The 16068-nt window shown below is 42.5% G+C and overlaps 1 protein-coding gene across 11 annotated transcripts in view; it reads right to left on the bottom strand.

Annotated features, from left to right (window-relative positions):
* The window catches only part of akap9 (A kinase (PRKA) anchor protein 9), a 362971-nt gene that overhangs the window by 219188 nt on the left and 127715 nt on the right, over positions 1-16068 (bottom strand). For all 11 annotated transcript variants that reach the window (XM_068012548.1, XM_068012537.1, XM_068012517.1 and 8 more), the window contains exons 12-15: positions 14331-14472; positions 7904-8001; positions 3768-3879; positions 3356-3587 (exon numbers count right to left, since the gene is read on the bottom strand). In XM_068012548.1, the coding sequence (XP_067868649.1) occupies positions 3356-3587; positions 3768-3879; positions 7904-8001; positions 14331-14472 (584 nt within the window). The remainder of the gene's footprint in view (positions 1-3355; positions 3588-3767; positions 3880-7903; positions 8002-14330; positions 14473-16068) is intronic.

The following is a 16068-nucleotide window of genomic DNA, read 5'->3' on the forward strand; positions in this document are numbered from 1 at the left end:
AAGTCCAAAGTACGGAAAATCCTCATCAGGGAACTCCTCTTTGCTGACTATGCTGCATTAACATCCCACACAGAAGGGTGTCTGCAGAGACTCATGGACAGGGTTGCAGCTGCCTGCAATGAATTTGGCCTAACCATCAGCCTCAAGAAAACGAACATCATGGGGCAGGACGTCAGAAATGCTCCATCCATCAATATTGGCGACCACGCTCTGGAAGTGGTTCAAGAGTTCACCTACCTAGGCTCAACTATCACCAGTAACCTGTCTCTCGATGCAGAAATCAACAAGCGCATGGGAAAGGCGTCTGCTGCTATGTCCAGACTGGCCAAGAGAGTGTGGGAAAATGGCGCACTGACACGGAACACAAAAGTCCGAGTGTATCAAGCCTGTGTCCTCAGTATCTTGCACTACGGCAGCGAGGCCTGGACAACGTATGCCAGCCAAGAGCGACGTCTCAATTCATTCCATCTTCGCTGCCTCCAGAGAATCCTTGGCATCATGTGGCAGGACCGTATCTCCAATGCAGAAGTCCTCGAGGCGGCCAACATCCCCAGCATATACACCCATTGAGCCAGCGGCGCTTGAGATGGCTTGGCCATGTGAGCCGCATGGAAGGTGGCAGGATCCCCAAGGACACATTGTACAGCGAGCTCGTCACTGCTATCAGACCCACCGGCCGTCCATGTCTCCGCTTTAAAGATGTCTGCAAATGCGACATGAAGTCCTGTGACGTTGACCACAAGTCGTGGGAGTCAGTTGCCAGTGATAGGCAGAGCTGGCGGACAGCCAAAAAGGTGGAGCGAAAGAGTGGCAAGTCGAAGAGGCTTAGCTGTTGGCAGGAAAAAAGACAGAAGTGCAAGGAGAAAGCCAACTGTGTAACATCCCAGACAACCAATTTTATTTGCAGTGCCTGTGGAAGAGTCTGTCACTCCAGAATTGGCCTTTATAGCCACTCCAGGCGCTGCTCCACAAACCACTGACCACCTCCAGGAGCTTACCCATTGTCTCTCGAGACAAGGAGGCCAAAGAAGAATAATGTGTAATGAGACAAGATGAATAAATGACCTCATAGTAAAAGATCGTCTCAGCAAAAGTAATCATAACATGCCCTTGAGAAGGTGACAGTCCTTCTTGAACCACTGCATCCATATGGCATAGGTACACCCACAGTGCAGTTAGGAAGGGAGTTCCAGAATTGAGTTTGTCAATGACTTTAGCATTGTTAGCGTTAAGAGCATAAGAAATAGGAGCAGTAGACCACACAGCCTATCAAGCCTGCTCCACCATTCAATATGTTCATGGATGATCTTCGGCTTCAAATCCACTTTCCTGCCTGCTCCCCATATCCCTTGATTGCCTGAGACCAAAAATGTGTGTATCCCAGCCTTAAATATACTCAACAAAGGAGGATTCACAAACCTCTGGGGTAAAGAATTCCAAAGATTCACAACCCTTTGAGTGAAGAAATTTCTCTTCATCTCAGTCCTAAATGATCAGCCCCTTATCCTGAGACTGTGCCTTGTGTTCCAGATTTCCCAGCCAGGAGAAACAACCTGTCAGTATCTACCATGTTAAGCCCCTTCAGAATCTTGTATGTTTCAATGAGATCACTTCTTATTCTTCTGGTCTCCAGAGAATATCAACCCAATTTACTCAATCTCTCATCATAGGACAAGCCTCTCATCCCAGGGACCAATCTATTGAACCTTCGTTGTACCACCTCCAAGGCAAGTACATCCTTCCTTCAAGCTGCAGATCAAAACTATACAGAGACCTCCAGCTATAGTCTCACCAAAGCCCTGCCAATTGTAATAAGACCTCTTTATTTCTGTACTCCACTCCCCTTGCAATAAAAGCCAACATGACATTTGCCTTCCTCATTGCTTACTCTACCTCCATGCTAACTTTGTGTTCCTTGTACAAATACATCCAAGTCCTTCTGAACAACATATACAAGTTTCCCAACTTTTAAAAAATATTCTGCTTTTCTATCCTTACTACCAAAAGTGAATAACCTCATACTTCCCCAAATTATACTCCATCCCATCTTGTTACCCACTCGTTTAACCTGTCCAAATCTCTTTGCAGCTTGTGTCCTCCTCACAGCTTGCATTCCCACCTAGCTTTGTACTGTCAGCAAACTTAGATACATTACTCTCTGTCTCTTCATGTAAGTCATTAACATAGATTGTAAATAGCTGAGGTCCCAACACTGATCCTTGTGGCACTCCATTAGTCACAGTTTAATTTAACCCTACCCTTTGCTTCCTGTCTGTTAACCAATCCTCTATCCAAGCTAATGTATTGCCCCCAACTCCATGAGCCCTTATCTTGAGTATTAACATATGTGTGGCACCTTATCGAATGCCTTTTGGAAATCCAAGTATATTACACCTACTGGTTCCCTTTCATTTACCCTACTAGTTACATCCTCAAAAAGCTCTCAAATTTGTTAAACACGATTTCCCTTTCGTAAAACCATGTTCACTTTGTCTGATCATACTATGTATTTCTAAGTGCATTGTTAAGACTTGCTCAATAATATTCTCCCCTACCCACACCCAACCCCATCCCACCACCCCCTGTCCCCGTGTTCAGAAATTGCAATAAATGAATAATCAAAGCCAAATGCTTTCCCTTTAGTTATAAATACCAGTAAATCATGTTGTAGTTTCATGGCCTTGCCCCAATATGCATTTGTCCATTTTAAATCTCGTCTGCACTGCTTTGCCTACCTACTTAATTCGTTCAGATCCCTTTGCGTTACTAATTTTCTTTTAACTTATAACCCACCCACATATCTTAACGAAATAAGCTGAGTCCAAGCAGAAAAAATGTTGACAGCCCTTCCTTACTCAGAATTTAATGTCAAAGCCTGTTGCTGAGGAGAGGTATAACTGATTTGTGCATTGGATGAATAACTTCAAATAGCAGAAAACTGATGGAGGGGCACGTTCTCAAAGAATTCATTGGATGAATTGATAGTTTAAGAAAAGCACTATGCAACATTTTCAAAAAAATAATTTCTAATGTAAAGAAATTACAGCAAAAATCATAAAAAGTCTAAGTATTTTCTCTGATAAAAATTCAAAATTTTGTTATACTACAATTTCTTAGAGAAATGCTCAGCAAAAAATTAAACTTTCAGAACAGTTCAAATTGAGCACTTCATTGCAGCAACTTTACAATTTAAATTCTTCACCACAGGGGTTATATGATCTAGAAATGACTTAATTAGTGTAATTAATGAGATAATCATGTACTGTGGCAACACTGATTATTCTTGATCCAGGAATTGATCCTAAATTTCCAAGCTAAAGCATTCTAACTCAAGGTGAATAAAATTGCTTCATACCTGCACTGTGGAAGTAAACGAGTTACTTTCTGTAGCCTTTGCTGTAGACAGATGATCTCCGCAGTGTATTTCTCCTCCATTACTTTGCACTGTTGTTTATAAGTAGTCTTCAGACATTTTATTTCTTCTACATGTTGGTCCTCTAACTCTGCCTTCTGTTGGCAGAACTCCAACTTTCGCTTTTCAATTTCTTCAAGCCGAGCTGACCGGTCTCGTAACTGCTCCTTAAGATCTGAACAACACAGGTAGACAAGCAAACCAGCATATTCCATTACTTCACTTAATTTTTAAAAAAATATTTATTTACTTTTTTTCCTAAGCGCACTTCATTAATCTATACATACAAATTGCAGTTTTCTCTACTGGTGTGATGAAAAAGTTGTAAGTTGCCAAATGAAGCAGTGCAGTTTACCATTAAAGTCTTGAGAATTAGCACGTGAGCTTTCTATCTGCAGTCGCAAACTAGCATTTTCTTCTTCACTTTGTAACTGCAAATTTATGTACGCAGCCTGGAGGTCTTCAATCTGCAATTACAATCAAGATTAAGAAATGAAACAAAGCTTTCCGTTTACCAGAAATAAAATATCTATTTGAGGCTAGCGCATGGAAGTGGCCAAAAAAAGCTTTAACCTCAGTAATTTTAATTTCCAAATGATTAAATTTTCACAAAATCCTGTCATATTTAACTATTCTGATTTACATAGTCCCTTTCACAACCTCAGGTCATCCAAATGTGCTTTACAGCCAATTAAGTACTTTAGCATGTTGTCACTATAGCAACATAAGAAACGCAGCAAACAAGGACCCAGAAGCAGCAACAATACGTGATATCGAGAAACAGCCGAAGGCACTGGATACAGCAAAGGCTATGGGCCCTGATAACATCCTGGCTGTAGTACTGAAGACTTATGCTCCAGAACTAGCCACGCCCAGAGCCAAGCTGTTCCATTACAGCTGCAACACCGGCATCTATACGACAATGTGGAAAATTGCCCAGGTTTTGTCTTGTCCACGAAAAGCAGGACAAATCCAATCCTGCCAATTACTGGCCTATCAGTCTATTCTCAATCATCAGCAAAATGATGGAGTCGTTATTGACAGTGCTGTCTCATGGCATCTGCACACCAAAGCATAGTTTGGGTTCTGCCAGGGCCATTCAGCTCCAAGACTTCATTATAGCTTCGGTCCAAACAGGGACAAAACAGCTGAACTCGAGGTGAGGCAAGCGTGATTGCCCTGGACATCAAGGCAACATTTGACTGAGTGTGGCATCAAGAAGCCTTAACAAAACTGAAATCAATGGGAATCAGAGGGAACAACTTTCCACCAGTTGGAGTTATACCTAGTACGAAAGGAAAATGGTTGTGGTTATTGGAGGCCAATCATCGCGCCCCAGGACATTGCTGCAGAGTTCCTCAGGGTAGTTTCCTAGGCCCAACCATTTTTATCTGTTTCATCAATGATCTTCCCTTCAACATAAGGTCAGAAGTGGGGATGTTCACTGATGATTGCACAATGTTCAACATTAATCGCATCCCTTCAGATACTGAAGCAGTCCATAATTGCATGCAGCAAGATCTGGACAACATTCAGGCTTAGCTGATAAGTGGCAATTAACATTCCAGTCACATAAGTGCCAGGCAATGATCATCTCCAACAAGACAGAATCTAACAATCTCCCCATGACGTTCAACAGTATTACCATCACTGGATCCCCGCCATCAACATCCTGACCATTGAACAGAAACTCAACTGGACCAGCCATATAAATACTGCAGGTCAAATACTGAAAGTTCTATGATGAATAGCTCACCTCCTAAATCCCCTAAGCCTGTCCACCATCTACAAGGTATAAGTTCAGATTGTGATTTGCTTGGGTGAGTGCAGCTCCAACAAAACTCAAGAAACTCGACACTATCCAGGACAAAGCAGCCCACATGATCGGCACCCGATCCATCAACTTTAACATTCACTCCACCCATTCCTGCCGCACATTGGCAGCAATGTGTACGATCTACAAAATGCACTGCAGTATCTCACCAAGGCTCCTTAGACAGCATTTTCCAAACCCAAGACCTCCAACACCTAGAAGAACAAGGGCAGCAGATGCATGGGAACACTACCACCTACAAGTTCCCCTCCAAGCCACACAGCATCCTGATTTGGAACCATATCGCCGTTCCTACACTGTTGCTGGGTCAAACTCCTTCCCTAACAGCACTGTGGATGTACGTAGAACACATGAACTGCAGCAGTTCAAGGCGGGGACTCACCACCACATTCTCAAGCGCAATTAGGGAGGGTAATAAATGCTGGTCTCTCCAGCGACGCTCACATCCCATGAATGAAATTTAAAAACTGAACAAAGAGATAAAGGCCCAAATTTCACAATCAACAGCGAAGAGACAACACTCATCGTTGACCACAAAGAAAGCTATCACAATGGTTTAGGGGGCTCTAGAGCATCTGTTTCTTCTATCCCAACATTAGTTTTAATCTCGCGCTAGCTATAGGCGATCTGCAGCATCCAGAAAATGATGCAATCAAGCAGGCTGAGCAGCCAATCAGATTGAAAAATTCTGCCAAAAGCGAAGTTGAATCCATGATAGTTTTGAACAACGGAGCAGGCTCGATGGGCCATATGGTCTACTCCTGCGCCTATTTCTTGTGTGTTCTTCTGCGAACTCAGACAGCAAACCAGGTAGTGTAAAACACAGATGAAAAGTCACTTTTTAATCATTTTACAGAAGGCTGCTCAATTTGACACAAAAAAGCGAACTGCACCCAAACCTCCCTCACCCCTCACTAGGCGGGATTGCTGCATCCATCCCCTCCAACAGTACCCCACTCCCTCCCGCGCCCGTCTGCTTGCCGCTCCCTCGCGCCACTCCCAACTGCTAGCCGTTCCATCCTGCCGCTCCCATCTGCTCGCCACCACACCATTTCTCTAGGCAGCTTGTTTTTTTAAGACGGAGACAATACTGCATCTCTAAGGTTTAGATTTAGAGATACAGCACTGAAACAGGCCCTTCGGCCCACCGAGTCTGTGCCGACCAACCACCCATTTATACTAATCCTACACTAATTCCATATTCCTACCACATCCCCACCTGTCCCTATATTTTCCTACCACCTACCTATACTAGGGGCAATTTCTAATGGCCAATTTACCTATCAGCTTGCAAGTCTTTGGCATGTGGGAGGAAACCGGAGCACCCGGAGGAAACCCACGCAGACACAGGGAGAACTTGCAAACTCCACACAGACAGTACCCGGAATTGAACCCGGGTCGCTGGAGCTGTGAGGCTGCGGTGCTAACCACTGCGCCACTGTGTCACCCGGTCCTGAGGCACTGTCCTTTTCTCTCAGCATGCTGTAAATAGATCTGTAAGCCTATCAAGGATCACATCTCCTCCATGTTTATAGACCTCGGCTGGAATCCCATTTATTCTGGGGCTTTGTGCGATGTTAATTGTGGTGTAGCGATCCTGATCTCTTCATGGGTTGATGGTTCATCCAGTTCAGACTTCACTTCCCTCTGGGAGATCTTTGCAATGGATATCCCCAGCACCATCTGCTCTCAAAGTGTTCTGACCATCGGTGCAAGATGGACTCTATCTATGAGCAGGATTGTGCCATCCAAAGTTTTTAGTGGTACCTGCACCTGGTGGGAAGGTCCATATACAGATCTCAATGCTTCGTAGAAGGATCTCTCATCTCCCATATCTGCATACATTTATATCCTCTCAGCGAGCGCTGTCCACTAGTTATTTTGGACGGCTCAGAGGTTGGTTTGCAGAGTGCTTCAGGCTTCCCTATATGCAGCTTTTTTAGCCTGGTCATCAGGGCATGCAAGTAATCTATTGTGGCAATTATAATTTAGTACACCATTAAAAACTCAGTTACACCTCAATCAACAAGGCTCAATATTTTCAATTATTTTTGCAGCAAGAATGGTCTGTAAAACGCTGAAGTTCATGTCAATCACTTATTCTGCATTAATTGCATCAGTGAAGACTACAACAGCATACCTTGAGGAGGAGCAGGGTATCGCTGACAGCAGCTTCCAGATTACTACATTTAACTGCGCATGCCAGATGTTGCTATCAGTTTTACACAGTAAAGACAATGAGCGCTGACAGTTTCTCTGTTACAACAGCAAATTCTGGGTCAATCTGTGTAGTGATGTTGGCTAAGGGATAAACATTGGCCAGAACACTGGGAAGAACTCTGCTTTTCTTCAAAATAGTGCCATGGGATCTTTTACATCCACAGGAAATAGCAGACAGGGCCTCAGTTTAACATCTCATCTGGAAGACAGCATTTCTGACGGTGCAGCATGTGCTCAATGTAACACAGGCGTGCCAGCCTAGACCTTGTGCTCAAGTTTCTGCAGTGGGACTTGAACCCACAACCTTCTGACTCAGAACCAAGAATGGTGCCGACTGAGCCATGACTAACACTAAGATTTTATAAAGAAAATCAATCTACTAGTTTTTTTTAAAAAAGTAGTTACTGTTTTTGGATATGTAGAATTACTTTGCCTACCTTTTTGAAATCATTAGTTAATTGTGTTTGAAGAACTCGCAGTTGACTGTATTCCTCAAGTAGTTTCCTTTGCAATATCTGTAGATTTGCTTGCATCACTATAAATCAAAAGATAAAGGCCAGTTAATCTCATTTAATGTCTCACTATAGACCAAAAAAAAATCTGGGAATCTGCTTTGTTACGAAACTGAGGTTCTGTTTAATATTTAATCAGAAAGGACAAAATTCTAGCAGTATCTCATGATTTCTAATGCAGTGTTCAAATTTAAAAAAAAACTTTCCATTCAAATCAGACTGCCTCACAAACCTGCTTCAATGTTTATTGATAATTCAGAAACTGTTCCACTGCAATTGTCAGAACAATCAAAGAAGCAATTAAAATTGCAGCAAACTCACATCATTGACTGAGCATAAAAAAATGCATTATAAATTAGGCATCTATATATGACACTTTTTCATGGATTGATGTTTTGTGTTATCAGAATGTTGTCAGAATTCCTGGATTAGTGGTCAGCAGTGAAACAACGGTGCTCGCCACTGATCTTAAAAAAAGCTGCCCACAAAGATCTAGTGATCTCTATGGGGTGGATTTCCCCCTTACTGACATTAGTTAGAATCTGGCGTCAAGTCAAGGGGATCTCCAGGCATTCATCAGCTGCGATAACTTCCAGCAGCGTAAGCTGCCAATCACACTGATGTATTGTCACAGACAGCAAAACAGGAAGTTAAAAGCAATGATTATACTTCCCTTTTAATTAAATTTTAGAGAGCAAAATAAATGATTGTGACATACACGAGACTAAAGTAGTAGCTGAAATGTAATATTTTTAAACATTTCTTTACTGTTAATATGTGGAATTTTTAAAAAATCATAATGGAGAAATTTAACATTCCAAATATACAAACCCAGTAAGGTTGGTCAGCAGTAATTCGATTCACTCCACGTGATTTCAAGAAACAACTGAAGGCACTGGATAGTGCAAAGGCTATGGGCTCTGACAACAGTCCGGCAATAGTACTGAAGACCTGCGCTCCAGAACTTGCTGCGCCCCTAGCCAAGCTGTTCCAATACAGCTACGACACTAGCTTCTACCCACAGTGTGGAAAATTGCCTAGGTATGCCTGTACACAAAAAGCAGGACAAGACCAACCCGGCCAATTACCACCCCATCAGTCTACACTCAATCATCAGTACAGTGATGGAAGGTGTCGCTGACAGTGCTATCGAATGGCACTTGCTTTGCAATAATGTACACAGTGATGTTCAGTTTCAGGTCCGCCAGGGCCACTCAACTCCTGACCTCATTACAGTCTTGGTTCAAACACGGATAAAAGAGCTGAGCTCATGAGGTGAGGTGAGACTGCCCTTGACATCAAGGCAACATTTCACCGAGTATAGCATCAAGGAGCACTAGCAAAACTGGAGTCAATAGGAATCAGGACGAAAACTCTCCGGTGGTTGGAGTCGTACCTAGCACAAATGAAGATGGTTGTGGTTGTTGGAGGTCAATCATCTCAGTTCCAGGATATCACTGCAGGAGCTCCTCAGAGTAGTATCCTAGGCCCAACCATCTTCAGCTTCTTCATCAATGACCTTCCTTCATTCATAAGGTCAAAAGCGAGGATGTTCGCTGATGATTGTACAATGTTCCGCACCATTCGCAACTCCTCAGATACTGAAACAGTCTGTGTAGAAATGCAGCAAGACCTGGACAATATCCAGGCTTGGGCTGGCAACTGGCAAGTAACATTCACGCCACACAAGTGCCAGGCAGTGATATCTCAAACAAGAGAGAATCTAACCATCTCCCCTTGATGTTCAATGGCATTACAATCGTTGAATCCCCCACTATCAACATCCTGGGGGTGACCATTGACCAGAAACTGAACTGGAGTAGCCATATAAATACTGTGGCTACAAGAACAGGTCAGAGGCTAGGAATCCTGTGGCGAGCAGCTCACCTCCTGACTCCCCAAAGCCTGCCCACATCTACAAGGCACAAGTCAGGAGTGTGATGGAATACTCTCCACTTGCCTGGATGAGTGTAGCTCCAACAACACTCAAGAAGCTTGACACCATCCAGGACAAAGCAGCATGCTTGATTTGCACCCCATCCACTACCTTCAACATTCACTCCCTCCACCACCGACGCACAGTGGCAGCAGTGTGTACCATCTACAAGATGCACTGCAGCAACGCACCAAGGCTCCTTAGACAGCACCTTCCAAACCTGCGACCTCTACCAACTAGAAAGACAAGGGCAGCAGATGCATCGAAACACCACAACCTGCAAGTTCCCCACCAAGCCACACACCATCCTGACTTGCAACTATATCGCCATTCCTTCACTGTTGCAGGGTCAAAATCCAGGAACACTCTTCCTAACAGCACTGTGAGTGTACTTACCCCACATGGACTACAGCGGTTCAAGGCAGCAGCTCACACCTTCTCAAGGGCGATTAGGGACGGGCAATAAATGCTGTCCTAGCCATCGTTGCCCACATCCCATGCATGAATACAAAAAAAATCAATTTGGTATGCTGCTAAAAACCCAGTTACACATCATTCAACGAGGTGTAACCTTTTCAAGGGTTGTTTTTTTTTATATACAGTGTCAGGCAAATCCCCCACCTGCCAAGACTGAGGCACACATTATTTCGCCACATGAACATTAAAACTTAAAATTGCAAGCCCCTGACTGGAAAGACATTTGCATAGTAACAGACAGTGTTGGAACAAGGGGACCCAGTTATTGCTTCCCCAATACATAGAAATGGTCAGACAAATTTTAGTCACATGACTAACTGGCTGTTGCAGAGGTTTGAACTAAGAGTTTTAAATTGGAGAAAATAGTACTTGAAATCAGAAAGCCCTTTTCTCCTGGACTGATAAGACCTCCCTCCTGAATGCTCACATCTCGCTCACACCAGCATCGGAAACCACTGAAGGCATATGAACACTAAGAGAGAAAAGTCCCCTGGAGTGAACAAGGTTTAAGAAGAATACTGGGCCCCAACGAAAAGTAAGAGCTGTCTGCAATCAAGGACTCTACGGCGAGCTGGAAACACAGCACAGTAAACAAGAAACTCTTCTGAAATTACCTCAAACATCTCCATTTTATTTTTCTTCTGCTCTTTTCTGTCTCTACCTATTTGCATGCGTGTATCACGTATGCATGCTAGTGTGGGCGCATCGTATATCCGTAGGCGTGAACGGTATTAGAGTTTAAGTTTAAGATTGAATAAATTTCACTTTTCTTCTTTAAACCCAAGAAGGGCTGTTTGTGCTTATTTCTTTGCCTTATAATTGGAAAGCTGTGAACAAGGATTCACAAAGTGGGAGCTCAAAACACAGTGTGTCTAAATTTAAACCCTGTTAAAATAAGCACAGGTGAAGATAGTAACAGTCCCCTAGAAACCTTTCTCACCTAGTCATAACAACAAGACTAATAGTGTAAATGGCAAGTTCTTTAATTGGCGGGGTGGCGGGGAAGGGCCTTTAACAGCATGCCCCATGAAGAAGCGCAGAATATCAAAAGCAGAAACCTCTGGAGTTTCCTCATTTAACTACACATGTGCAAACTCCAGACGCTGTCAGTATCAGAGAAGTAACGACAGCGAACGCTGATAGTTTTGCAATCACTACTATTGCAAAATTCAGGACGAGTCATTCATAATTTTCATTTATATTTTTTGATAAATTGCCTGATTATACTTTCCTTTTACATATATATTTTCTTAACAAGCAAGAATTCTGTGGACATTTGCAAAAAAAAAGTGCTTGCAGTCATAGCATATCACTGTAGAATATCAAACAGAATGCATCACAAATACCATGTTAGAAGATAAGATTTCTCCAAAATATAGCGCAATATATTTGAGCATTGGAACAGGAGTAGGCCATTTGGCCCCTTGAGCCTGTTTTGCCATTCAATGAGATCCTGGCTGATCTGTGATCTAACTCCATATACTCACCTTTGCTCCATATCCCAGAATACTTATGGTTATCAAAAATCTATCAATCTCAGATTTAAAATTAGCAACTGACCTCGTCGCATCAACAGCAATTTACAGGAGAGTTCCAAAATTTTAGCCCCCTTTGTGTGTACAAATGCTTCCTATATTCACTTCTGCAAAGACCTAACGCTAATTTCTAGACTATGTTGATTATATCAAGATTTCACAACCAGCAAAAATAGTTTTTCCCTAACTGTCATCTGTGTTCCCCCTTATTATCTAGAAGACTTTGATCAAATCACTCCTTAACCTTCGAAATTCCAGGAATACAACCCTAGTTTAGTGTAATCTCTCCACGTAACTTTAACCTTGGAGTCCAGGTATCATTCTGGTAAATCTATACTGCATTCCCTCCAAGTTCTGTTTCAGCTCATCTGCTGCTGAAACACTTATTTACGTTTTCGCCACTTCAGAGTCAATTACTCCAACGATCTCCTGGCCAGACATGAACTTCAACTTATCCAAAACACTGCTGACCGCATACTATGTCATCCAAAGACCTCCATTATCCCCACCACCTCGTCCCCGTCCCATGGCACCTTCCCCTGCAATCGCAGGAGGTGTAATACTTGCCCATTTACCTCCTCTCTCCTCACTATCCCAGGCCCCAAACACTCCTTTCAGGTGGAGCAGCGATTTACTTGTACTTCTTTCAATGTAGTATACTGCATTCGCTGCTCATAATGTGGTCTCCTCTACATTGGGGAGACCAAGCACAGACTGGGTGACCGCTTTGTAGAACACCTCCGCTCAGTCCACAGCAGGACCCTGAGCTTCCGGTTGCTTGCCATTTCAACACTCTCCCCTGCTCACATCTCTGTCCTGGGATTGCTGCAATGTTCCAGTGAACATCAACGCAAGCTCGAGGAACAGCATCTCATCTACCAATTAGGCAGACTACAGCCTGCTGGACTGAACATTGAGTTTTCAGAGCATGACAGCCTCCCATTTTACTTTCATTTTTAGTTATTTTTTCTTTTTTACATTTTTTACAAATTTTTTTTGCATTTATTTCATTTCATCTTAGTTTGCTTACCCACTGTTTTTATTTCATGTTTGCACTTGCTGCTGTTCAATCTTCAGTCCGTTAACACCTTATCTGTACTAATGCTTTGTCTTTCAACACACCATTAACATATTGTTTGCCTTTGCTCCATGACCTTTTGGTCAGCTATGTGGCCTTGTCCAATCTAAACCTTCTCCTTTGTTATCTCTTGCCACACCCCCACCTCACTTGCTTATAACCTGTGACATTTCTAATATTTGCCAGTTCCGAAGAAGGGTCACTGACCCGAAACGTTAACTCTGCTTCTGTTTTCACAGATGCTGCCAGACCTGCTGAGTGGTTCCAGCATTTCTTGTTTTTATTTCATTCAAAGACATGCTTGTCTATCACATCGGTCATTAATGCTCTACATAGGGCCCGAGACCCCAATCCTTACCCTTTTGTTTTAACTCTATGACTTCCGCTGTCCTTCTTTCTGTAACACCCTCCTGTACTTTCTGTTCCTCCTATACATCATCTCCTCTCTTTGTTTCACCATGCAAGGCTCACTCTCTGGAATTAATTCCCTAAATTACTTTGCCTCTCCACTTTCCTATCGTTCTTAAAAGCCCATCATTTGACCAAGTTTTTGGTCACTTCTTATAATCTCTTCTTTAGGTCTGTGTCCATTTTTCTTTCATCTGAGAAACACAGACATATTTCTTAGTTAAAGGTGCTAAAAAAATGCAAATTGCTCCGTCAAGACTGCATCACTGGATAGCCCCATCTGTTGAAAAGGAGATTGGTTAACAACCAGTGAAGGGCAGTGAGAACATTGGAGAAGTAAAGCTTCGAGATGACCAAGATATAGATAACAATTTCAGTGTTGGTGAGTTGTAGACAGAGGTGTAGATAGGTAGTCATGGTTAAGAAAATGGTAAACCAATTAGCTATCTGCTTGTGAAAGTAGATAGCGTGTCTGTATACTTCATTTTACCTCTTTATGGTTGTTCTCTTTGTTTTGATCAGTTCAATAAATGTTTATGGAATTTGAAATTCATAAACTGTGAATCCAAATACAGAATGCTGGAATACAATCAAATTGCAGCAGGCAGCTCTGAAGGGTCTCAGCTGAAACATTAACTCTCGTTTCACTTGCAGATGCTGATTAATCTGTTGTGAATATCCAGTATTTCCTGTTTTATTTCATATTGTCAGCAGCCACATTTTAAAAAAATTAAACAAAACCCAAATGCTCTGAAACATAATTCAACTCAGGCTTCCTAATTCACAATATGTTTGCCATCATACAGAGGTTAGTTTTTAAGAAAAGATGAGAGTGTGAAAAGGACATAAATATATTTGTGCAGTCTTGTTAGTCTCAACAACTGCTAAGTCATCAGATACTACAGAAAAGTAGCTTACCTCTTGCTTCTTCAGCGAGGTCCTTCTGCACCTGGCTTTCCTCATCGCTGTCTGTATTTCCCAATGCTAAAACTTCCTTAGATTGATCCTCGTTTTCTCTTCTTTCTATCAAATAATCTTCACCTAACAGACCGGCAAATGACTGCCAAACCAAAACACTGAATTCACACAGCGTCAAATGACAAAAAAGTTGCAGCTTTATACGATCTTATATCTGAAAAAAAGTGAACTACGTAGGTATGAGGTGTTGGTGAGTTGTAGACAGAGATGTAGATAGGTAGTCATGGTTGGCTAAAGTAGATTGGAAAATTTGATTAAAAAGATATGACAGTAGATAGGCAATGGCAAACATTTAAAAAATTAGTCCATAATTTGCAACGATTATACATTCCCTTAAGGATTTAAAATCCCCACAGGAAAAGTGGTCCAACCATGGCTAACAAGAAAAGTTAAAGGTAGCAAAAGAAACAGAAAATGCTGAAAATACTCAGCAGGTCTGGCAGCATCTATGGTGAAACAAACAGTGTTAACATTTCAGGTCTATGACCTTTCATCAGAACTGGGAAAAGTTAGAGATGTGACAGGTTAAAAGCAACTATAAGGCAGGGAAAGGGGGGAGGGAAAGATAGAACAAAAGGAAAGGTCAGTGATAGGGAGGAAGACAGAAGAGATTAAACGACAAAAGGGATGATGGTGCAAGTCTGTATTTGCTTTCAACCTGCCAAATTTCTAACTTTTTCCAGTTCTGATGAAAGTTCATGGACCTGAAATGTTAACTGTTTCTCTCTTCACAAATATGAGGCTCCTGACCACATTATTGCCTTGGTCCAAACATGGACAGAAGAGCTGAACTGAACTCAAGAAGTGAGGTGAGAGCGATTGCCCTTGATTTCAAGCCAGTATTTGAATCAGTGTGGTATCAAGGAGCCACAAATTGTTGGATATCTGGGCGGAAATTCACCACTGATTGGAGACATACCTAACACAAAGGAAGATGGCTGCGGTGGTTGGAAGCCAACCATCTCAGCCCCAAGACACTGGTGCAGGAGTTCCTCAGGGTAGCATAGGAAATAGGAGCAGGAGTAGGCCATTCAGTCTCTTGAGCCTGCTCCACCATTCAACTAGATCATGGCTGATCTTCTACCTCAACGCCATTTTACTGCACTATTCCCATATCCCTTGATATCTTTAACATCTAGGAATCTATCAATATCTGTTGCTACGGCCATGTAGTGTGACATGTGTGGCTCCCTACTGTTCAACTCCCCACCTGGCGGCAGCAAGTGTATGTGTATCAAGAGTTTAGCCCCTTGGGGTATTATTTTTCAAACAGACAGTGACAGGTTTTCTTATAGGTTTTAAAGATAGAAAGTCAATTCTTTATTGATTGATACGCCTTATCCCAAAATTGTCGCAACCTCATTCACTCACGCATTCAAGGAGGTAGGTGGGTTTTTGATGGGGGGAGAATAAATGTGTTGAATTCTGAGACTTAAGTTCTAGATAGTTACAGGCCTGAGATGATAGAAGATTTCTCTCTTGATTGAAAGTCCTGTTGAAGATGGTGGGTCACTTCCAGCTCTCTGCTGTATTATGCAGATGTCAGATTTTTTTCAGCAGGACAGGTTCTTTCTGGCTTGCTGGAATGCCAGCAGTTACAAGTAGCTTCACATTCTGGGTCAGTCTCTCTTTCTCTTGGGCTGTCTTTTTTTAAACTATGAAACTGTCACTTCTCACC

The sequence above is a fragment of the Heterodontus francisci genome, chromosome 2, assembly GCF_036365525.1.
Source record: "Heterodontus francisci isolate sHetFra1 chromosome 2, sHetFra1.hap1, whole genome shotgun sequence".
NCBI classification, from domain to species: domain Eukaryota; kingdom Metazoa; phylum Chordata; class Chondrichthyes; order Heterodontiformes; family Heterodontidae; genus Heterodontus; species Heterodontus francisci.